The 25,590-nt window shown below is 39.8% G+C and overlaps 1 protein-coding gene across 2 annotated transcripts; it reads right to left on the bottom strand.

Moving 5' to 3' along the window:
- Positions 1-2,899: 2,899 nt before the first annotated feature.
- On the bottom strand, positions 2,900-25,117 carry LOC114690951 (phospholipid scramblase 1). Of its 2 annotated transcripts, XM_028865982.2 has the most exons (9): positions 24,804-25,117; positions 17,439-17,464; positions 16,097-16,177; positions 12,958-13,223; positions 11,252-11,294; positions 9,630-9,850; positions 9,352-9,513; positions 4,418-4,579; positions 2,900-3,370 (listed from the first exon to the last, which is right to left on the bottom strand). In XM_028865982.2, exons 2-9 carry the CDS (start codon positions 17,449-17,451, stop codon positions 3,314-3,316), a joined length of 1,005 nt encoding a protein of 334 aa, XP_028721815.1. In that variant the 5' UTR covers positions 17,452-17,464; positions 24,804-25,117; the 3' UTR covers positions 2,900-3,313. The 2 variants fall into 2 exon arrangements, with proteins under 2 accessions (XP_028721815.1, XP_028721816.1); XM_028865983.2 differs by lacking the exon at positions 17,439-17,464.
- Between the last annotated feature and the right edge of the window lie 473 nt (positions 25,118-25,590).

The raw sequence follows: 25,590 nt of genomic DNA, 5'->3' as shown, positions 1-25,590 counted from the left end.
CTACTCCCCTAAACAAGTTTGTTTGACCCTTCTGTACTGACTCTGCTTGATTGCACGTGGGTAGGAGGTTCACGGGCAGGAAATATGTCAGGATGTATGCTTGCCCCTGATTCGACCTGATGGGAAATACTTAAGCCGCTGCAAACCGTAACTTTGGGTCATTTTTCTGGAAAACCAGAGATGGACCTGTCCAGAGCCCATCTACCCAGCCACTATTTAACTAAAGCTTGCTTCGAATTTGGCTTTAAATTGTGGTGGTGGATGATGAGATTAACACTGTCCCTAGGCCCCCTGCTGATGAATTTGCTCACCAAGTTCCAGGGTTCTACAGGACTTGTTTACACAGCCCTGTGGGCCAATCAGTCAGTCCTGTCTTTCTTCAAACTGACAAACCCTAAATTAGCAGAGGAAGCAGCGCTTGGGAGTGGATTTTTGGCTTCCTGAGCACCCCACCCCCGCTCACATTTTGGCAGGTCTTTTCCTCCCTGTGTCTGCCCCCACCTGTGTTTTCTGAAAGGACCAAGCAGATGCCATCACAGGCTGCTCAGTCTTCTCTCAGACACCAGGCCTCAATTTCAGTTCCCTGAGACTGAGCAAGCAGTTTCTGAGAGGGTCATGAACCAAATCAATTCATCACTGATGCCCCTGCCAGCAGGGACAGGAAGATAGGTCGCACCAAGCCTGGGCCAGCCCCTGGAGTCAGCATGTGCTAGGCCGGCCAGCCTCCATGGCAGCTCAAGGACAAAGCCTGGGACTTGTCCAGACCTGCCCCAAAATGGATAACTGTAACCCCCAACTAACCCTAGCCAATTAAAAGTTACTAACCTGGTTTATGCCACTCGCATAAACCAATCCTGAGTCTGTTTCTATATAGTCTGTAGACCTCAAGACCACCCCTTACTTTACTCTCTATAAAAACCCTGCCCCTTGCTACTCAAGTCTCTCCTGCTCTGCTGCTGCATCCGAGGGACGGAGAGGCCCAGGTTAACTCACAACAGTAAAAAAAAACTCTTTGCTTTTGCATCAGATTTGGTCTCTTGATGGTCTTTGGGGGACTCTGGGTACAACATTTTCCTCACTCCCAATAACAGCCTTTCTTCACATGCTGATTCTGCCTGCTGTGTTTGGGCTTTCTCCTTGGCTACCTGTCAAGCTTGGGATTTTTCCTGCCTGTTCTTCAACGGGCATAGGAAATGAACCCCATCAAGACCTCTAGACTATAACACTGGTCTGTAGCAATGGGACAGATGTTACTCCTTCAAGAGTAAGTTGTGCCCTTAACTAGACTGATAGGCTACGTTTCATTTAAAAAAAGAAAGCTATAGCCAAGGATGTAGTGAATTAGTAGAGTACCTAGCTCTCCAAAAGGCCCTGGGTTCCACCCTCAACACCTCAGAGGTGGGGAAAACTGTAAACTAGGGTGTAATGAAACGGTGCAACTAGATCACTCTGTGGGTAAGGAAAAGAAGCTTTATTTAATTATCGAACTGCTGGGTCTGTCTCGGGGTGATTAAAACAGCAAATGGCAGAAAGAGCCTTGCCAGTTTGAAGACAGGAATAGTAGCAGGGGGAGGTATGAGCCCCAGAACTGGCTGGGAGTTAGAGCAGGGCAGAGGGGCAAGGGAATCCTAAGAGTCTAGAAACTGGATGGGGACTTTGATCACTTGCAGGCTCTTTTGGGTAAATCAGGAACTGCATGACCATTGAGGGGGTGGATAAGGGAAGTAATCAAATGATCGCTTTTCCGGTCAAGCAAAATGCTTGCCTGACAAGATTTCTAAGGAATGGGCCTTTAGGTTTTTGAGTATCCACTAGCAAGCACTACTGCTGTTTACCTGGCCAGAGTCCAGCCATAGCTGAGTCCAGACTGTCATTTAGAACATTGCCAACAGCACTGCCATTGGGGGGGGGGAGCACTTTGGACCTAACATAAACAAGCTAAAAACAGATCTGTAAATTTTTATTTGGGGTCTTTGACTGTTGTTGTAGTCAATAATTGTTGAGGTTTATATATGTTCCATTTACTTAACATCTGAGCAGTGAACAGTTATTCTAGAAATATTAGAATACAGGAGCTAAACAGTTTATGAGAAAATAGTTTCAACACTGTGCCAATGTAAAATTTTTGAGTCCTTAAAATGAGTCTTCCTTTGGCAAAAAACACTGTGACTTCCTTTTGTTTGGCTGGAAACTCCATGTCGGCCGCACTCATCCCTCTCCAAACCCTGGCCCCTCAGAAACACTCCCAAAAGTCCAGGTTCCTTCCCTGAAGCTCAAGAGTCGGTCTACAGGGTATTTAAACCCATGCCTCGAGACCTGCCAGGTGGTTTCTCTCTCCCCCACCACCCACCAGCCTCACCTCTGGGCAGCTGGAAAGTTACCCTAAAGCACTTGGCCCAATAAACCTGGTCTTTTTAATTTGGCTTAATCTGGCTTACTGCATCAGTGGAGAAACCTACTATGGGGGTGGGGGGCAGGTAATCAAAAAACCTATCACCTTTATTCACTGGAAGCCACTTAAAAGTTGCCAATAACAGTTTTATCAGGTGGGGTGTGGTGTGGTGGCACAAGCCTTTAATCCCAGCACTCAGGAGACAGAAGCAGGAGAATCTCTGTGAGTTCAAAGAGCCTGATCTATATAGCAAATTCCAGTCTAGCCAGGGTACATCATGAGACCTTGTCCCCCAAAGCACATATATGTATGTATATACATATACATGGTATTATTATATTATAATACATTATTATGTTATAAATGTATTATTGGTATGAAAAGTATAGAAGGAGATTTACATAACTATACAGATTTTCTAAAGGGAGAAAGAAAGCATACTTACTGTTTTCTTACTAATAACTATGTTGAGTAGTAGTTAACCCTAAGGTAAAGGAAACAGGAACATTTTTTAAAGGTTTTAAATGGATAGTATTTATAAAACATCAGGTCTTTTGTGTAAGTTATAATTACATTTAATATGTAATTTCATATTAAATTACAATAACATTTAAATTTTTATAAAATGGAAAATGAATCAAAGATTGTGAGCCGAAGCATTTTTCTTTGACAAGCTCATTTCTATGTGTAAAAATGCACTAATTCACAGTGAACACTTTAAGAATGTATAAAACCAAATATATGACAGAAGTATAGAAAATAAATTATAATTTGAAAGCACAATTGTACAACGGGAGGTATAGGCATCATAGGTTAATTGATACAGTTATTTCAGAAAAGACAAAAAGCCATGTATGTTCCTTTTAGATAGTATCCATCAGAATGTAGTCCTTCAATCTCTTGAGGAATCTCAAGAAACTTCTACCATACTCCTGCTCTTTGTTCCTCGTTTCCAGTTTTTTCAAAAAACATGAAATCCTGAATAAAACAAAAAGAAAAGTTTTCAACAACAAAACAGAACAATCCTCACATACAAAGGCAAGTTTTAAAAACTAAGCAGCACCAGAACAATGGGAAAATAGAACTTTGCAAGCTCCACCTTCCCTTCCCATTTTAATAGTAATCAATTCACCTCTTCTCCCTGACTATCGCCGTCATCAATTCTCGAGATACCATGTTTACATACCCCCCTTGAAATCTTTTCTTATCTTGTTTCCTTAACTCCTGCTAGTCCTTTCTAGAAACGGACTGCCTCTAGTAACAAGAGTTCCAGGTTCTGCTTCTGACTTGGGTCTGATGCAGCCTTCTTAGTTAGAAAGCGTAACAGGTGGAGTTCACTGGCCCTCAGTAGGCAGCTCTCTTCTGAGCAGGCTTATTGTCTCCCCAGACTGTATTGCCCTTTGAAAGTCTAACCTGACATTTCCTCTATGATTTCTATCAAATCGTAGAGACTTTCTTGGCTCTCTCTTATTTTCGTGTTCCCCTTCTATCGATTTGCTCTATGATTTCTATCAAATCGTAGAGACTTTCTTGGCTCTCTCTTCTTTTCGTGCTCTCCTATCGATTTGCTAATCTCTTGGCTTGAACAATTGCACAGCCACTTCCTTTCCAACCAATTATCACACAGTCATCAGGATTTATCTTTGTAAAGGTGGATTTCTAACAACTTTGCCTAATTTTAAATGAACAGGTTAATTAAATTCTTCATGACCTAGTCTGTGCCTAAAAAAACCGCCGTCTTCCCCAAAACACCAATTTTGTGTTGTAGAATAACTGTAAGCCCCAAGACCTTTGTCTCATGGGTGGACATAGTCTCTTCCATCAACTGTACTAGACTGTGTCCAGTGTCATGTTAAAAGGAATCAGACCAAGTTGAACTGTGAGTAATGATATAAAAGCACGTTCATTTTATAAGCCATTCTGGAATACTGAAATAAGTCAATCCAAAATACACAATTTGGTGAATGATTTCAGAATGACACTAAGAAAACCACTGATAAAGAGGATTAGCAGGAACAGACTTACAATGAGGAAACACGCTCCAAGCATCACAGCCTTCATCTTCACATCAAGGTCTAGGGGAAACTGGATCCCAAAGTTATCTGCATCTGTGAAGGCCTCTCTCACAAAACCAGACCACTGCTTGGAAATTTTGCCAACTACAGATCCTTCATCTAGAGATTTGAGCTGCATAACAAAAATAAAGTCATAAACATTTCCCAAAACTAAATGTCAAACATACTTTCAAATTTGCAATTCAATGAAACAAATATTGCATTAGATTTTATAAACTAGTAAGCACTCACAGATTTAGGTAGGTCCCTAGAACTATTAATTGTAGACTGACAAAACTAACATTCTCTGGTTCCTGCTGAGACAGACAATATAAATTTTGACACTTAAGGCAAAAAAAATTTCAATAGAAAAAATTTTAATACTTCACTGATATACATTCTAGAACCATTGGGAAAATAATAATTGCAAATACTGCTCAAATGCTGCTTTAAGAAACTTAGCCTTCTTGTAGTCTGACATTTAAATGTGGTAGAGGCTCACTGCCACCCATATGTGGTGGGCAGTAGGGGCTGAAGGAATGCAAAAGTCAAGAAAGACCAGCTGGTGAGTGGAAGGAACCAGTAAGAAGCTCCATGGAAGGCTCCTGGGGCAGAGATGGGGTAGGACTTGATAACAAATGAAGAGTAAAAAATAAGAGAAGAGAAGCATGTAAAATCCGATTGCCAATGTGAAAAAGGTTCTGATTTGGGGCTCTGTGGGAGGAAAGTCCAAGGCCCCATTTTACAGTAGAACAGATAGGGCACTAACTAAAGCCACTCCATAGAGGTCATGTGGATGCTCACCAAAGTATGTATACATAGGCATGAAGCAAATGAAGAGGAGGTATGTCCTTTCCAAACTTGCAAAAGGCATCAGAGGAGGGAACAGCCTCCTTTAAAGCCCGGGCCTCTGACAGGATCCACCAAGTACACATGGGGACATTCAGGTGGCAGTCAACATCTTGGTGTGGCTGGAGGAGGATGGTACCTTAACTGTGTTTATGTTTACTTCTAATATGAATGAAGTCACAAATTATTGCTCGTTGAATAGTACCTTTACTCCACACCCACACCAGGCATAGTACACTTTGTGGTCCTTGAGAATTAGGTTTTGTTATACATCTAATTTGATGACAGGGATGGCAGATGACTTGAGTGTTGACCATGGCTTACTGGCTTCGCCTGGATGCGCATCCAATGAGTAGTATCACCTACTGAGCAGCTGTGGGTACAGTCCTAGTGCTGGTGGCCATGTCAGAGGAGCAGCAGGTGGCAATTGAAGTTCAAGGTGTCAGCCACTAGGAGCCAACTCCCTGGTGGGTGAATCTCAGATAGAAAAGGCTCCGAGACCACAGACTGCAGAGTGTTTTTTTCTTCTGCTTACTTTTACATGTTTGCTGCTGCCATCTTTCTCTGGTATCTGGCATGGTGTGAATGGGTGTGGGGAGATCCCCACTGCCTGTAATGTAGTGTTTATCTCATGGAAACATCCTGTTCTACTGGGCATTTTCACCTGTAGATCATTATGAAGATGATTTCTTCCTAAGCTGTACTGTCTAATTGATACTAATAATAATAATGTTAGTTTAAATAGAGTTTTGATGATAAAAAAAATTGAAACAAGGAAGTGTCACATAGCTAGAACACATGAGTTTCTATTGAGGAGCCATACAGACTGTGGCTTAGCTTAATGATTAAGAAAAACAGTTGAGTCCCAGTAGCCCAGCTAGCTTAAAATCTTTTAACCTTAATGTTGGGAGATGTGTTCACAAGTTTAGGAGTGCATCACAGCTGAAACAAAGCTTTGAAAATAACTTAAACCTAAGATGTTTTTGTCAAATAACTTTGAGGTGAACAACACAAGAAGATAGTGTAAAGTTTTAGAAAAGCACATAGTTGAGTGAGGAATTCATTAAGGTCAGGGAACAAGACAAAGCAGCCCAATTATCATTAGCTGATGTGCCTTTCTTGCTAGGATGGGTTGATAACCAACAGGGATGACCAATTCCTTATACCCGTTTCTGCCCTCAATCTCCTGATATAAAAAACTATTGATGATTGGATATATACCCTAAAGATTTAAAGTAGAGCTAATTGATACTTTTTTTTTAAAGGATTTTTTAACTGCCTTAAAAAAAAAAAAAGGTTGATTGATTTATTTATTATGTATACAATGTTCTGCCCGCATGTATTCCTGCAGGCCAGAAGAGGGCACCAGATCTCATTACAGATTGTAGTGAGTCACCATGTGGTTGCTGGGAATTGAACAAAGGACCACTGGACGAATGGGCAATGCTCTTAACCTCTGAGCCATCTCTCCAGCCCCTGATACTTTTTCATGTATAAAAGTTTATATTTGTGATTCCTGATAGGATTACCTTTCAAGTGATTGGTCCTTTCTTTGTAACCACAAAACGCAGCCTGCCAGTAAAAGAATATCTTACTTGTTTATACTCTGTTAATCAAGTTGCTTGGGTATGAATGTATGTGGGTTCTTGGGATAATTTGTTTTTCATCTATAATATATAAAATGTTTAATCATGTTAAGGGATGTGGAAAACATGCTTTTTTTTTTTCTACTTGTATTCATTGTAATCATTCATTTGAAAAACAGAATGTAACCACATTATGATTTTTATATTGCCTGAAAAATTTTGCTGGGGTATATAAGCTGTAAGGGAAAGAATAGAGTTAAAATGGGTTAGAAAGAAAACATCAAGAATAAGAGAGTTAGAAAGAAAACATCAAGAACAAGAGAGAAGGGAAACATCAAGAAAATTAGAAGGAGAAGGAAAACATCAAAAAGACAGAAAGAACATTTCTGGATAGAGATAAGAAAAGAGAATATAGAACACAGAATGAAGAACACAGAAGAATAAAGGAAATCATCGAGAGAGAGTAGCTTTTCCCCTTACCCCCTCAGATAAAAAAGGATTATTAGTATGTGCTGACTCCATAGATTCCCTTTGAGCCCTGTGCTGCTGGAGGCTGGTCCCCCAGGCAATGAAATATGGTGTCTGAAATCCTAGGACCCACTTTCCTTGAGCAGATGGGAGGTCACTTCCTGGTCCAAGTTAGCACCATCTACCTGAGCTTCCATCAATACCCAGAAACTCAGCTGACCTAAAGGTCATGATGTGAATGTAGTGATGTTGACATGAAATCAAGGACCATTATAGTTGCATCATTTTGATAAGCTGGCTTAAAACAAATCCTCTTTTGTAATATTTTAGTATTTTATAGGCAATAGCTGTCACTTAAGCATTTATAGTCAGTCATAAAGGGCCACATAAACCAAGACTGATACTGATAAAGGACTGGAGATGCAAAAAGTACTTAGCAAAGTGCAAAATGGTTTACTGTTCATACAATTCCTGTTATAGTGTTTATTGTATAAATCAAGAAAACTAAACATTTTAAAAAAGACGTCAGTAAAATAGAAAAATATGATAATACCCTATGATGAAAGTTATGGGAATGCGTGTCTCTCTCAAAAATCTTATTTTCTATTAACCCTTCCCTTGATGAAGTGAGTTGAACAGTGCTAGGGAGTGAGGTGAAGGCTGAAGAGGTTATGTGGAGGTTTAGGCTAATAGTTACTCAACCTGTGGGCCATGACCTCTATGGAGGTCCAACAACCCTTTCACAGGGGTCACATATCAGATATTTATATTATGATTCAAAACAGGAGCAAAATTACAGTTAAGAAGTAGCAACATGAGAAACTGCATTAAAGGGTCGCAGCATTCAAAAGGTTGAAAACCATTGGGCTAATGCATAAAGGCTCCTTGGTCATCCAGTGATAGAGCAGAAGAGCGGGTTTCCTGACTGACGTTTAAGATGCTACGTGTAGGACCTTGTGGAGGGTGTGCAGGAAGATGGCTCACATCCAGTCAGGATGGAGCAGGACAGCCTCAGGTTAGTTCGCACTACTGGAAATAGGGTATAATTTACATCTTATAGAGTATTACTTCTGGAACCTTCCATTTTATATTATCAGAGCCATTGTTGACTATGGGTAACGGAACCTGTGAAAAGTAAAACCTCATCTAAGATGAGACTTTTAAACTAATCATATTGAAACTGTCATTAGTAAGGTATATTAGTTTGCATTTGGACCCTCAGCATCCATGTAAGAAGGTGACATATAGGCAAATGACTGTGTCCCACCTCCTCCAGGGAAAATATAGATTGACATCTTGGTCAGAATTCTAAATACCAAAAGTGCAGACTTTCCCTAGAACAGCTGGAGCTTGTAATGCAGAACAAGGGAAGAAGGAAGAAAGGGTCCGGGAAACCCACTTTAGAGGCTTGGTTACTCTTCTAATTTAAAACGTGCAATACAAAGTATAACCAGTTAGTATGTATGTGTGTATACTGTGGGTGTAGGTGTTTGTGTCTGTGAACATCAGTATTCATTTGTGTGGAAGCCAAGTCTGTGGACATATGGTTGACTGCCCTCAACCTTATTTTTGAGACTGTGTCTCTGAACTCCTAATGCAGCTAGGCAGCAAGTCCCAGACAGTCATTTGTCTCTATCTCCTCAGTGCGGGAACATAGGCATTTGCTTCTACGTCATGCTTTTTACATGGATGCTGGAGATCCAAATGCAGATTACTATACCTGTACAGCAAGCACTTTGTCAACCAAGCTATCTCCTCACCAAAACATACAAAAGTTTTAAGTGCTAGATTTTTTTTTAACTTTTCTTTCCCTTTTTTCCCCACTACAGACCTCTGCTTTTTATCTACACTGACCTTTAATCAGAGTAATTGTTAATCATTAACCAGATGAGCACACATCAGTTCAAACTATTTAGGCCATGCATTAGCGACATCCTATAGGAGTAGTATATTCTTTTCATGTCAGCAAAGCACATCCTATGAACACTGTGATACTTCTTACCTCAAAGTCAATGTCTGAACAGCAGCTGCACACAACACAAGGACCAACAACTTTTAGAACATCCTGCCTCTTCTCGTTTTGGAGAGTGAACTTTGGCAGACAAGGGTGCCAGGTCTGAGTCACATAACCGACCGGCACACCAGGAGGAGCTTGGATTTCTATCTACAAAAACAAGAAGAGTGCATGTTGAATGTAACCAGAGCCACACAGTCCAGGTTTAATGCATTCTTGAAAACTCCTGTTGCACTCCTCGGCTGCTGTGGGAACTTCACACTGACCTCCTGGAGGCAGCAGGGGAAGCAACAGCTACTGCATCTCAGGGGTCTCTCCAGAGTCATGACTTCTCGGCCCAGATTATCCAGGATCCTCAAGGTGAAAGGTCTTGCTGCTCCACAGCAGTTTCGAGTACAGCAGTCAGTATCTTCCACAGCAAAGTAAACTCTCTGCCCAAGGCTGTTCTTGATTTCATATTTGTTATTCGTTTCAAAGCCTGTTAAGACTGAAAACACACAGGGGAAACCACATTCACCACTTTGCTAGGACCAGTGACTCTCTCTTAAGGTAGCAGTGGAAAGGTGTGCCTGAGGCTGCAGGGAACAGTGGGAAATGGGAGACAAGCAGTGCAGAGATGATCTGGACTCAGGACAGGGCAGTGGGAAAGGAGAAGAAGATGAAGGTAAGAAGGAAAGACATTGTCCATATGTGAGACTTCCTAAGGGAGCAAGCTCCATCTCCACCTCCATGGACTATCATAAGGGGGCTTCAGTGTCTGTGGTGGTGGAGTGCTGAGGGAGAAGGAGGGGCTAGGTGTGTGGATAAATGCCCAGTCTTCTCATCTGGCAGAGTTTTGCTTTAGAGCTTACAGAGTGATTGTTATGTTTATAGTCTGTGAATTGAATCAGTGTGTGTGTGTGTGTGTGTGTGTGTGTGTGTATGCATGCACGCAGTGCCTTTTCCCCACCATTTGAGCAAAAGCAATAAGAAGGATTTTTCTAAAAGCACAGATGTAAATAAGGAGAATGAAAATGGACGTGAATCTGAACAGGACATTGGGCCAGGGAAGCCATGTTTAGCTCAGAAATAAACAATTCAAAGTGGAAGGGGGGTTTTAGACAAGGGGCATAGTGCTTAGCAGCCATATCTTCAATTCACAGCCTACAAGGGTTATGACACCATGGGCCAACAGAGGGGTGCTAAGTTCTCCCACCCAGAGAGTTTCAAATACTTGCTATATTGACTTTCACACTGCGATCTTCTATTTTTGGTTCAGCCAGGAAGACAGAATAAATATTGTTCCTTGTTCATAGCCCTCTGATACTAGGGTTATGGCTCATCAGAAGACTGCCCCAAACCATGAATAATTATTTAAAATTTGCCGAAGCTCAAAATACCCTATGCCATCTATGTGCAAGGACCTTTGGTTATCTGGAGATGTTCTTTGTCATGATGAACTCATTGACGTGCTTTTGGTGGGTCTGAGACAGTCCCTGAGCTCAGCATTCATGGGAACTTCTTTCAACACTTGGCTGTCACTCAACTGATTTTTAGCAGACAATCATTATCCAACTTATTTCTCTTTTAATATTTTTAACCTCAGAAATCTTGAGCTTGGTCATGAAATTTAAAAACATTTTTTAGCCTCTAATTTTCCTTCCAAGTGCTGGGATTAAAGGCATGCGCCACCACCGCCCGGCACACTGCAGTATTTTAAAGCTTATATATCCAAGAGGAACTGTATTAAAGGATCGCAGCACTAGGAAGGACCATTGCAAGAGAGCTGTCTGAAGCCTCCTGGCTGAACCTCCCACAGAATAGTGCTGTAAGACAGGCAACTGGCAGGCCCTTAACAGTATGAACTGCCCCTGTTTCTAGAAATACCATCATTACAATGGATACATACCTTCCAGAAGTTCAATTTGCTGATGAACCAGAATCTGATCTATCTGTTATAGAAAAAAAGAGAATACTTGAAGTAATCAACATTTCATATTCATATTGCTTTCTACTTAAAAGATAATATCTTTAAATTTGCAAACATTTGTGGAAATTATTTACTATAAGATAACATTTTAGTCAAATAAATCTGATTTATAACAAGTCCCAGTCTGTATAAAACATCATTCTTTCTAAAAGTTTCTCAAGCAATATTCATTAACACTTCCATCAATTTATTAAAGCATCTGTTCTACCAGATAAAAAAATATCATGTGTGATCAGTGACATCATTTGTAGTATGGGTAGATTTTTCCTGATACATATAGGATCCTAATTTTATAAAATCTGTTTTGAAGTTATTTTATGATCAAATGATTGATAAGACTTTCTCCATCTTACACTTTTGAGTAACCTGTGGAAAATCAGGTGGTTAGTACAGAGTATCCACAGAGATGCTGGACTGACTGAGAACTGGATGGTTATCACAAGGCTATCTGCTTATGTTTATCAATTGAACATATTTTATTGCTCCTATTTCACCTAATTTCCTTTATCAAATAAAGGCTAAAAGTCATACTGCTGTATTGTGGAATATTTGATCACACTGTGAACCCTGAGTTTATGTTTGTGTTAATTAAATAAAATAAACCTTGGGTCAGGAGGCCAAATCAGCAACTAGTTGACAGAAAGTAATCATAGAGAGTCACAGAGTGTCTGACTGGGTTCCTTTGTTTTGGCAGAGTGGAAGGATGCTCTCTTTTGGAGATGCCAGCAGAGAGAGAAGGTCAGCTAGTTTAGTTGCTGCCCAACTTCTCTGAGCTAGCAGGTTTTCACCCCAGCCTTTTTGAGTCTTACTGATAAACAGAACAATAGAGATTTAATTAAAAGCTTTATTTGGCAGCAGCCACAGAGCCAGTGCCTGCGGGAACAGAATTCCTGCCAGGCTACAGCCTGAGAGGTCGGGCCAGTGCCAGAGAAGCAAGCAGGCCAGTAATTGCGGAACCATAATTGTTGGCTAAAACAGCAGTAGATTAAGGTACAACCTCTGCACTGTTGGAAAAACAACACAGCTGTAACTCGTTATCAAGTAGTTCGGCATATGCATGGCGTTTTTATCTGTAGGATTTAAAAAACTGTACCATTCAAGGGACACAAGCAAGAGCATAGGTGAGTTTTATTGGTGGTAAAAATGTGAGTCATATCATGAGGGCGTGAATTGGTGTCAACATAAAAGAACACCGAGTTCAGTCCCAAAGTCCAGATTAGAAGGCCAGGCCCACTGTCGTGGACAAGGTATATAATTTTTTTGCACCATCTTGTTTTCTTCTGAGAATCATGATGATTATAACACCTGTACAGCAGAGATTTTCCTATAATGATTCGGTGAAAAGAAAAAAAATACATGAACTGAGTAGGAAAATGAATTTAAAACAGTGCTTAATAACCATTGTCTAGGTAAATTCAAAACTACAGAAAACATAATCACTTTGCACACTAATATTCTCCTTAAAAAGTGAATCGGACCTAGCAGAATTAGAAGTGTCTAGTAGTAGAAAATGTTATTTTTCTATTTTAGACTTTTATGAATTTTTTGGGGGGTCTGGTACTCCAGCTTAAAAACTTAAAGCACGCATTTGTTCATTCATGAGTAGTTCATGCATTTACACTTGCCTGAGTTAAGTACTCCAACCCAGGTGGACAGTTCAGTGGAGGAGGCGGTGCTGGCATCCATGGGGTCCCTCCAGGCCCACCTGGATGATTGTACGCTGGCTGATTTTGGACAGGAAAGCCACTTGGGCCAGCACCTGCATAGCCTCCTGGTGGGACTGGGTAGCCAGCTTGAGGCCCTGCATAGGGACCCTGGGGCCCTGGGTAAGGACCTTGGGGTCCTTGGTAGCCATACTGGGGTGTAGGGAAGCCATTCTGTTCTGGAGGTCCTGAAATGAAAGCAAGTGAAGTAAATCATAATTTTACAGAAAAACCAGTTCATTAGAAGTATCCCAATCATCTATAAACTGAGTTATTCTCTCAGAAATCCTATAGGATTTATCCGAACCTGTAACTTTTATCTGACAGAAAATAGGTTCTAATAACTGGGAATGGGGAAGAAAACAATCTCTGTCCTAAAGATACGGCAGTCTGAATAGAGGATAATTCTGGGGTTTCAGAAAGCAGCATATCCTATGTGTAGAGACCCAGGAAAGAGTTTTCTCCATCTCCTAAAGGAAGAACTGGGAATATATGGACCATTTCCAGAAACCCTGAACTGGGAAGGAGGATGGTGCTGTGATCTAGTGGGTGGAATCCAGGAGTGTTACTAAATAAACATCATCCAGCAAAGATGATAAATTCCATGGAAAAAAAGGACTGTTTAACTTAAATATTATCATGTTACTGCTGAGAAATCCTAGTATGTAGTTAAAGACAAATCATTCTTTGTAGTACATTCCAGCTACTTCTTTGCCAGGAGTTTTAATTCAGTGTATTCCTCTGAAGTTCTTTCTGTCCATTGAAAAAAGAGATCTCCATCCTTATGATTATAAATTTAAATCTTACTATGTAGTTCCATCTAAGCTCTAGAAAATACAATTGATTAGCCAAAGAATATAACAAAAGCTAGGAGAAATTTTTTTTATTATTTCATTTTATGTATATGGGGGGTTTTCCCGTATATATGTTTGTGTACCATGCACATGCCTGGTGCCTGTGGCAGTCAGAAGAGGGCATCAGATCCCCTCAGGTTGGACTTACAGACCATTGTGAACCACCATATGGGTGCTGGGAATCAAACCAAGGTCCTCTGTAAGAGACTACTATGTCAACTCTCCAGGCCCAAGCAAACTTTTCAATAATTAACAGAAAACAGGAGTGAATTAATACAAGTATGCTACATAGTCTCCAATGAGGAATGATTACAGTGAGCTTCCTAAGTCTATCTACAGAGTAGCTACTACATAGAAATGGAATATATATTCAAAGGATTATATGTATCTATGATTTCACATCGAAAGACACGCAAAGTTTAACACTTAGAATCCACAGTTGATAAATAAAACACTTCTGACAAAAATCCATGTCTCACTCAAAAACAAGGCTTAGAAAAATTACTATACCTCACAATGCTCCTTAATTGCCTTAATAATTTCTGACTATAATGGCAAAGGGTCATCAAGGAGAAATTTATGCAGGCTGTCATGTAGAATTCAGGGGTACAAAAAGAACTGACTCAAGAGGCTTACAGTCAGCTTTCCATCCATTAACAAACAAAAACGTGCATTGATGTGAAGGAATCTGTGAACAAGATGGTGGCACAGGAGGTGGTTGCTTTCTGTAGATTACTTTACCCTGATCCATAGCCATGAGAAGGAAAGGGCTCTCTATGTGAAGGACTGATGAGATGTGTTTAAAGTGGAATGAAAGAGTACACCGAAGCCCTCACCAGGAGGAAAGAGGGAGACACACGTGCCTACTCTAAGTTAACTATGAGGCAGACCAAACCATTCTCTAACTCTCTGGCTCACATTTTACATTTGCTGGAAATTCTCCCAACATCGTATTTTGGGAACTCAGCAGAGGTTCTCAAGCCTGGTCTCATAGTAAAAGAACCTGGTAATTCAGAAATTACCAGTCCCTGAAATCACAGGTCTACTAATGTCCTTGTTCTGCTACATTTAAGTTGCTCTTAAGTGAAGGCATGGCTGCCAACAACTACGTGAGGACCATGAAACTTAGCCGGACTGTATTCTTTAATTATAAACATCTGATAAAGATCTGGGCTCCACAGAGCAGTATCTATGACAATCTGTTTGCTCAGCAAAGAGAACAGACTGCATAAACCCTTCTTCCCAATCAGTGCACTATGATAGTAACCTTCAGGTTGTTTTTTGAAGACGTGGATAGCCTGCTACTGGAAAGTCTGGATAAACCATCTACTTCGGCATTTGCAAAGGTTGGATAATGCTGACAACTGCTTTTGCTACATGGAAATCTTTCCATTATTTTATGCATTGGTTCAAAATGAGACATAAGATTTGTATCCCTAGTATATAATGATATGATTCATCTACTTTTCTGAGACACGAAAAACAAGAATCATCATAATTAAACCATTAAGGTATTTTTTCTTTTCTATTTTAGTAATGGGGATTAAATTTATGTTCTCACACATACAAGGCAAGCATTCTACAAATTTGCTTCATCCTGGCCTTATTTGTGTTTTTTATCTTGCATCAGGCTTTCAATAAATGCTTGAATTTACCATCTACCTGCTTTTTCTTACTACGTTCTGGGATTACAGACCTGCATCTTTAAGCCTGGTTAAGAATACAGCTGTTCATCATCCATGTTGCAAAGCAACAAGAACCCTAAGTAGCTTCCAGTGTTAAGGAGCCTTTGCATTGATTCATGACTTCACTGAACACAATTAATGCCCAGTCCTGTATGACTCAAAAACACCCGTGGAAAACTGTCCTAATTCTTGTGACATGATCACAGTCTTCACAACAGATGAGCAGTCTATAAAATTAACTCTTAATTGTGTGTTTAAGTGAAACATTGTTGCTCAGTATAAACATGCTCCAGATTTTACAGCTTTTCTTTATAAATAACCCTTACTAAATAAAAAATATTCCTATGGAAAACACATGGGACAAAAGAAAATAAAAAAGAGCGAAGCTGCCAAAATTCCTTTCATATAATTTCTTGAAAGAGAATTACTAAGATAAAGACATGTGTGCCTCACCCCTTCTTTCTCTCCCTTCCGAATTTCAAATGATTAGTGTTACTTTTCCTTCTGTAACAAGTATTTTACCTTGGAAGGCTCCCGGTGGATACTGAGGGGCATACCCAGCCGGCAAGTGTGTTCCTGGCTGAGGAGCCTCTGTTTGCATGCCTGCAGTTCAGAGAGAGAGGTACATGCATGTCAGCTTAAATAAGATGTGCATCGGGAAGAGCAGTGCACAGTGACAAGACTGTATGCCAAGTAGAACTGAAACAGCCTTGAGTTCATGGCCTGGAAAATAGCTGACCTGAAGGAGACTTTTGATTCAATCACACTACGAAAACTGATTCATATGGTTGAAAGAATGGCATGTGTTTTATGTTTTTGGAATTTAATGTAAGTAGCTTAGAAAAATCATAGACCTATGAGATAACTATCACTAGAGAATATTTAATTTTATTTTTATGTATACATATAGATATGTATATATTTTATGTAAACTTATTCATATACATGCACATTTTATTTCTTTTTTGGCACAAATATACCAATATGCATGTAACTATTTGAATATAATGATTAAAAAAGTGATTTGCCAATGGTCAAATGAATTTCTCTAAGCTGAATGAGCTCGTAGCATGTAAAACAGCACCCACCTACACAAATTTACATTTCAATGGCTTTAATTTTGTTTTATGAATATTTGGGTTGAGAAAAAAGTCATTAAGAAGACTAAGTGGTGTGGCCTGAAAGTTGTCAAATATACTCGTCAAAGCTAGATTATCATAAGATATGGATAATTTTGACCATCTCAACAAAGATGAGAGAAAGAAAAAAATACATTTCTGAGAAAATAATTTGACTAGTACTATTTTCCAAGATATGTAATGTTTTTCTTCTCAGAACCAAAATTTTAATAAGGCAAAATATTTTACTGTAGACTTAATATATGTTTTACTTAGAACTTTTCTGAGAGGGAAAAAAAGAATAGAAACAACCTGATCAATATTATGAAATTCTAAACAATGTGAATGTTATAAAACACACATCATCAAAGTATACATCTGAACACTTTTCAGAACGAACGATAACAAAAAATGTTATTCTTTGATTAGTATGACTAGAATAATCATTATGTATATAAATTGTGCCCAAAAGCCCAGAAAATAAGACATAGTATGCTCTATCCAACATACACATCTGTACGCCTAACATATACCTTTCTCTGTGGCTTTCTTGTTACTAATTAAATGGTATTGACATTTGTGTCTGTCTTTTCTATGCTAGAATACTGAATAAGACAGTGAGGATAATAGCATAACAGCAATCAAAAAAGCAATTTCAAGAACTGAATGAAACATTACAATCAAGTAATGCCTTATCAGATGATATTATAAAGCAGAAGCCTAAATATTCAACATGAATTACTTACTTTGCTTCTCCATGATTTAAACCACTCTGAAAAAAGAATATAATATCTGGCATTAGTGCATTATTTACAGATTTATAGGAGTGATGTGACTGCTCCAAGGTGCTCAGGAGTTACCCAGGCACAGGTCCGGTTAGTCCTCCGAATTCGTCTAGTCTAGCCTGATCCACTTACTCAAACTTTTGGGTTTGATCCTCATCCCCATACTCTTATTCTTAGTAAAATTTCAGAAGTTTTCAGCTGGTCATGGTGAACATATTTCTAAGAGTCTTTGGAAACAGGATCCAAGAGGGAACACTGAAAGACCCTCCAACTGGCAGCAGAGCTAAATGGGTGGCCTTCACAACCTGCACTTTTAAAAGATGCATGCGGCTCTTATATGAATCTCTGAGCTCAGCTGTAGGGATGGTCCAGCAAGGGATCAGAAGTGAATTTCCAGGGCATAGGACTGGAGTCTGAAATCCAGGATCTATGGACTGTCCTACCCAACTTGAGTCACAAATTTGAGAAGGTTTGATATTCTGTTCTGTGGATTAAAAGTTGCTTCTTACTAGGGAACATGATTAAGGTTCTAACGGTAACAGCATTCTTGACAATCCGAGTGACTGCATCTAACTATTGCGGAAGCATGCATTACAACAAAATTTTTACTCCGTACTGTTCCCAGTAATTGGACCCCATCTTAGCCTTTTCCACTACTATCCAGGTACCACATACTGTGCTCTGCATGACAACTCACTCGGTGTCTACTGCTACAACTGAAGCATAGCAGACTAAAGTTCTGTTACAAAACTTTGGATCCTCCTGAATTCAGTTGGCGCCTCCTCTTCTCTGGCACACTCCAGTGTTGGCTGTCCTTTTACTAACTCCCTCTACTGTGCAATTCTGAGCGACAAATCATCCAGTCAATGTGACTACAGAAGTAATTAAATCCAGTATTCTCAAGAAGCAAATGCCATCTTCTACTTCACTTCAAAATTGTTTGTCACTGGCAGTTTTAAGTAAAAAATTTCCTATCTTAATGAAATACTTATTTCTAGGTACTATCACCCCAATTTTAAGTACTTTGTATGCAAGAAGTTCAGCAATGATCAAGTAAATCTCAATAGGTTTAATCTAAAATAAATCTAAAAAGTTATTTGTGTTATTCATTAAATTTCTGTATTTACTTCAAACAAAAGGAACGTGACTTTGTATTAACTGACCAGTAACCAGTTCCAGTGGCTCTCAGCAATCCTTAAGGGCAGAAATACAAATACATATTTTTCTCTAATTAATCCATAGGGCTAATAATAAACTAATAAGCATTTGTAATTACAGTAGAATATAAGGTTATATAGGGCCATGTTAATCTTTCAGAGTCTATTATATGAATACATACATATATATATATATATATATATATATATATATATATATATATATAAACATGAAATGAAATCCACACAGAATGCCATGACCATCTATCTCAACATCAAATTTTCATTATGAAAGGTTATTCATTGAAAGGAATATCAGTTTTTATAAAATATTAAATTAAAAGTAAGACAAATCTTGGAGTAGAAATAGGTAGTATCCTTTATTTAATATGTGAGTTAAATGTCTTTTAAGTTTTCACCTGCATCATTTATATTTTTAAGAATTACTCATTCTTGTTGTCTGTGTTTGAGTGGTTTTGCTTGCATGTATGTGTGTGCGCCGTGTGTGCCTGATGCCTGAGGAGGCCAGTAGAGGGCTGTGGATCCTTTGGAACTGGAGTTACAGACAGCTGTGAGGCACCATGTAGGTGCTGGGACCCAGACTTGGACCTCTGCAAGATCACCAAATACTATTATATTATTATTATATTGAGCCTATGGCCTCAAGTAAACAAAAACGTTAAGGGACTGAATCTTTTATGTTTCTTAAATTTCATAAACAGAGCCCAGAACTGGGGAAAAAAAACCCTTTCATAGTTTTGATTTCAAATATAAAATGAGAAGAGATCCCTCTCCCTAAATCATCTAATGTTCAAGATAAACCAACTCAACATCTCAAGCTTTGAACTAACAATTTAATTAAAACTTTTTTTTTCACTGTGTGGGGTATGCATGCAGGTGGACATGCATATTTGCATGTGGGTATGTATATTTGCATATATATGTACATTTGCATGCATACATGTATGTTTGCCTGTGTGTAGACAGGAACTGTAGTTTGAAGGGCTGAAACTGACCCTGGTATCTTCCTCAATTGCACTTCACCTTATTTACTGAGGCAGGTTTTTCCCTGAACCTAGAGCTTGCCAACTCCCACTAGTCTATCTAGTCAGCTTGACTATGGGATCTTTGTTTAAAAATATTTCTTCTCAAAATGTGGCTGTTTTGGTCTAGAAATTTCTGTGAAACCGGAAATGAAGGGCATGCTAGAGAGAGGGGAATTCCTAAGCCATGTCAGGTGGACCTTAAGAGTGTGGTGGTGTAAAAGTTCTGTCTGCATAAGGTAACCAACTGAGAAGACACTGGATTCCTTTGTCTTGGGAGCTAGAGAACATTTCCTCCTTGCACAGAAATCCCCAAATAGTGTTTGTTTGTCTCTCTTTGATGTTTTCTTATTATTTTATTTAGTAATTTTGAGACTTTATCTATGATCGTGAGGAGAGGCACTTATTAAAAGAAAAACCTGTAGAATAAAATGTGGGTTCTTATTCACCTGGGATGTTAACATCATCTCAAGATTTAAAATTGTATGTGTGGGCTCTAGAGTAAAATATTACATTGCCACTAAGCCTGTCCATGTGTCACTTAAAATCAGCTGCATGTGTCTAATGAATGAAGGCATCTGCATGTGGGCTGCCCACCCGGACTAGTCTCCTTAGCTGTAGAAATGATCCTCTGCCTTCACTTTGGCAGAGCTCTGTCAGCACACCTTTGAAAATAACTTCAATGTGTTCCTCATTGAGGCATGCCACTCATTATTTCAACCTGATGACTTTTACATAGTGTTTTCTGTTCTTGTTTTTTTTTTTTAAGTTTCAGAAAGTTTTCATGAAAAAAGAAATAATATTTATGATGTACCCAAAGGAGGGAAAATATGTAATAAACTCACATATAGATTGCACCAGGGAGTTGCCATTTCCTCAGAACAAATAAAGAACTTTAAGAAATATCCTGATTAGTGAGTTCTTCTTTGCAACTATATTACGTGACACATTTATAGGAAATTGCAGCACCATATACATATTAATATACATAAAGTATACATAAATACAATTATATATAATTTTTGTTTTGTTATTATAATAGCAAATCCCCATTTCTTTTCTGGGGTTTCTTTTTTAATTAATAATTTTAATTAAGAAAGTTTTTTTTTCTTTCAACTGTGTGTGAGGTATGCATGCATGTGGATATGTATGTTTGCATGTGTGTAGATATGGACTGTAGTTGAGAGGGCCAAAGTTGACATCTGGTGTCTTCTTTGATTGCAGTTCACCTTGTTTACTGAACCGGGACTTTCACTAAGCCTGGAGCTGGCCAATTCCAGCTGGCCTATCTAGTCAGCCTAACTACAGGAGCCACCCTCTCTGCTTCCTACAAGCTGGGACTGTAGGCAGTGGCCACACCTGCTAGGCCGACATGTCGATTCTGCTGATCCACCTGCAAGCCTTGTGCTTGCACAAATGCCTTAATCTACTGAGCCATCTCTTCCTCAGTTCTTTTCCGGGTTTTTTTCATAATTGTAAAACATTCCCACCTGGGCCAGGGAGAAACCACGAGGGACCAAGATTACGTTTTCACAATCCATACATGGTACAGAAAACATCTATCTCTTGGGATCTTGAAATTTCTGTTGCTTTTAAAAGCACTTTGGGGGGCTGGAGAGATGGCTCAGAGGTTAAGAGCACTGGCTGCTCTTCCAGAGGTCCTGAGTTCAATTCCCAGCAACCACATGGTGGCTCACAACCATCTATAATGAGATCTGGTGCCCTCCTCTGTATACATAATAAATAAATAAATCTTTTAAAAAAAAAAGCACTTTGGAATATTTTAACATTAGCCATGTCTATAAAATAAGTACAAATGAGATTGAGGTTGTTTAACTAGAATTTACTTGTAAAATGTGTAAGAATAAATGCCTCTCCTTAAATTATCCACTGTAGGAGATAAACCAGCTCACATATTCTTCACAGCCTAAATGTCAATATATGCCCTGACAAGATTCAGCAACACCAGACTGCTTTAAAACAATTATTAGAATCTCAAAGTGCTGAGCATTTGAATGAGATATCACGGTGAGTAAAGAAAAAAAATTAGTAGTAGTCCAAGAAGTAAGGCAAAACCGCAGTAAGTCACATAGCAAATAATTTTCAAGTACTTTTGGCAATGTTTTAGTTAGTCATAAACCAAATGATTTTCAAGTACTTTTTAGTTAAATTTTTAAGTAGGCTTTGTGCATTTGGAAAGATTTGGTAAACATTTAACATGAACATATTTCATCTGTTAAATTGTGGAAATGGTGATAGTCAAACAGAGGCAGATAAATATGCACATATATTTCCACAAATGGGTACTTCAAGGTATTGGTGAGCGTCTGGGGACAGGGCACCCTGACTGTAAACTTGTACAAGAAGTACATTGCTTACAAATGCAATGTCCCTTGTAATAGGAAGTTTCTCTCTCAAAATCTACATCTTTGTTTCATGCTCATAAAAAGGAAACAAGCTTAAACTCTGAATGAGCATAAATTATACACCAACCAGAAACTACTGAAGGTGTAGTGGTCAAGTGTTCACAAGAATGAAAAGTAAGTTTAAGGAAGCAGACATACGTCTCGAAACCCAGTTATGCTTACTAGGTTCCTGCATGATTTCAAAATGCCCTTCTGGGAAGCTCTTTCATTAATATTCGGTATTTTTTTGCTTGCTAATAAATGGCACACCTAGGCCCATGGACCTAAAGCTGTTGTTGAATGACACTCAGTTCACTAACTAGCTGAATTAACATGGTTTCTTCTCACATCTTCATATTCTTGTCTTTGGTTCACTGAAAAAGAAAAAACAAACAACCAAAAAAAAAAAAAAAACCTTCCAACTTTCATTGAAATTGGTTAGCAAATATTTTAAAAGGGATTATGTAAGACAGCAAAGCCTCAGGTTCGAGTTTATTCTTGTGATCAGTAGTTCAATGGCGATGTAAGCTTCTTTCCAAGAATTTAATTTGCAAATGAATAGAACCCTTTGTTGACACACATTAATTAGAGAGTTGGTTCGTTGAGTCCTACTTATTTAACACTGTACTACAAGAATGTGTTGTGTACACAGAGGCATATATACTTATATAAAAGCTTCCTGAAGAAATATTCACTTTGTGAGTATCCTGTGGTTTCAAGGGGTTATTCAGAGTCTATACTATACATATAGTATATATATATATATATATATATATATATATATATTGTCTATACTATATAGAGACAGTATAAAGTCTACATGTCTATACTGTAGACGGCGCAAAACTCTATACAAACCCTTCACCAGTAAACCGAGAGACCCAGGACTGATAAGAAAACTAAGTATATTGTGTAGAACATTGAAAATGCTGAGTGAAAATGATGGGCACGGATTTACACGGGAGTAGTGGCAGTGACCTCAAGATAGATAAAAGTCACATTCAAAAAAAAAGTATCTATTTGCCGGGCGTTGGTGGCGCACGCCTTTAATCCCAGCACTCGGGAGGCAGAGCCAGGCGGATCTCTGTGAGTTCGAGGCCAGCCTGGGCTACCAAGTGAGCTCCAGGAAAGGCGCAAAGCTACACAGAGAAACCCTGTCTCGAAAAACCAAAAAAAAAAAAAAAAGTATCTATCATCAGCCAGGCCACAGCGTTAGGGGTGTGGGTGTGTGCAGGGAGCATCACAGTCAGGTGGGAAGACACAAGCAGAAATCCTGAAGCTAGAATCTCACTTCATTCAGGGGAACGAACAAGGTGTCAATTCCACAGCGGAGGGGGGACAGGTATTTGGAGGTGATAACCAGAGGGGTGCAGGAGACAGCCACGCAGGCAGTGTCTCCACCTTACTCTAAGCTCCTTCAAGGAGCCCGATGCTAACGGCCCAGATGCAGGGACTCTATCTGGCTTACCACCTCCTCTCTCCTTGTGTTTGTTCATGATTCAAAGTGGCCCTGTTGTGGTAGGTGCCTGGGTAGAAAGCTCTGTTGTTAGGAAAACTCAAAAAGGAAAAAAAGTCCCAATTTGCCTAGGGCTTTTCATCACGCTTCACTTGCACTTAACCATTTAGCTTCTATTGCTAAGCCGGGAGAAAGTATAATTGTTTGTCTTGGAACTGGGAGGTGATCATAGCCAATTTCCAGGAATAAGATGACAGAAATCAATCCACACAGGAACCAGGGGGAGAGCTGCAGGTGTGGGGACTTTGTCAAGTTCTTGATAGAGTGAAAACTGATTTTCACTTGGTTCTTTATTGCAACTTATATTAACTGATGCCAAAGTGACTGAACTCTTCTGTTGTTGCTGTTCGTTTATTTTGTTTTTCTCGAGACAGGGTTTCTCTTGTGTAACCCTGGCTATCCTAGAACTTGCTCTATAGACCAGGATAGCCTGGAACTCAAGAGATAAGATTTTGTCACAAGTGATGGGATTTTAAAAAGTGACTCTTTTTTTTTTAAGTCTTGTACTAGTTAACAATTTCAGAAAATATCCATGAAGAAACTGGGTCCGATTTCAAGGCTATGCTGTAACAGAAGCCTGAATCCGGAGCTAGTGGTCTTCTCCACTCTGACCTTTACCCCCTTTGTATTCCCACCTTTGTTATTCTAGAATGCTAGGCATGGTTTGGGTTCTAGTCAGAATCCACAGGAACACGGCTTAAAGAGCTCCCAGGCTCTTTGAAGGACTGACTCTTCAATTTTGTTTTTTTCCCCTTCCCTTCCCTTCCTGCAATGGGAACCAAACTTGGACTGCTGATTTGACTACAGTGCTGCTGCTGAGCTACAAGTGAGCCCAGCTTCTGGCCCCGATTCAGGGCTGCTCAGCAGTGGGCTAAGCTGAAGACGGTCCTGTGGGGACTTTCAGGGAAATGACACCAGTTTGGTTTCCTGAGCAATGGTGGGGACAACAGGGCCTCTAGCTGAATTCTTTCTCCACTTCCGGGGTCACTACCCCAGGTCTTTCGGCTACTTTCCCCAGTCTCCGGTCCACTTCCCCCAGTCTCCAGACCATAACCTTTGCCGCCAGGCCAAAGGGTCACTAATCCTTGCTCCTGCTTAGCCCCCCTCCACACACCCTCACCTCCCGCTCCGCATCCTTGTACCCTGCTCCGATGCGCGCACAGATCACGAGCTCTGTCCTGGGTGGCACAGCATGCCGGGCTCACCTGAGGCTCCTTTTGCTTAGCAGCCGGGGGAGCTGAAGTCAGGGATGTGGACGGCGGGTCCTGGTAGTCCTGAGTCCCAAGCCCTTGCTAGCGGCGCCGCTGTAAGCACAGCTTTCCCAGAAGCCTCGCAAAAGGACTCCGAGTGACGCCGGACAGCAGCCCGCACTCCAGCTGTGCTCTGAAGCCAGGCAGTCCACCTTCCCGCCCCGCCTACCGAGCAGCTCTCCGACTGGTTGGTGCAAAAAGGAAGTGGGATTTTGATGGCCTTGGAAAGAAAGTTCACTTATCACCTGGGGAGTGGCCTCCTTCCTCTAGGAGCTTTTTTACATTACCGGATTTCAAGCTCTTCAGCTATTGGGAGGAGGATGTCAAAAGTTACTTTTCTGCTTTGCATATTTTCCTAAGTGGTAAAATGGGTTACCACATCTGTTCCATCCCCCTGATAGCACTCTCAAGTTTTGCTGAAATCTTTCCCTAGCAGCATTTTTCTCGTCTTTTCAAAAGCCATATGGCTTTTACAATCGTTTGGTGCCTTTTGGTGTAAGGAGTTTTACTTTCTTTCTATAGAAAATTACTGTCCTTAACTTGAAAACATTCAGGTTGGGTTTTGAACTGTTGCTTGCTCACAGGAAAATCAGCGTCTGCTTTTGTATAGTACAACGGTGCTTGTCAAATTACAGCCTGAGATTGTACAGCCTGAGAAGAATCGCCAGGCTAAACTATCTTTGAAGGTCATGCTTTTAAAGTTTCTGATTTAGTATGCCTGGTGTGGAACATTTTCTAGGAA

This window comes from Peromyscus leucopus, chromosome 7 (assembly GCF_004664715.2).
Source record: "Peromyscus leucopus breed LL Stock chromosome 7, UCI_PerLeu_2.1, whole genome shotgun sequence".
Classification (NCBI taxonomy): Eukaryota; Metazoa; Chordata; class Mammalia; order Rodentia; family Cricetidae; genus Peromyscus; species Peromyscus leucopus.
The sequence above is the reverse complement of the archived record's forward strand: the minus strand, read 5'-3'. Positions and strand labels throughout refer to the sequence as shown.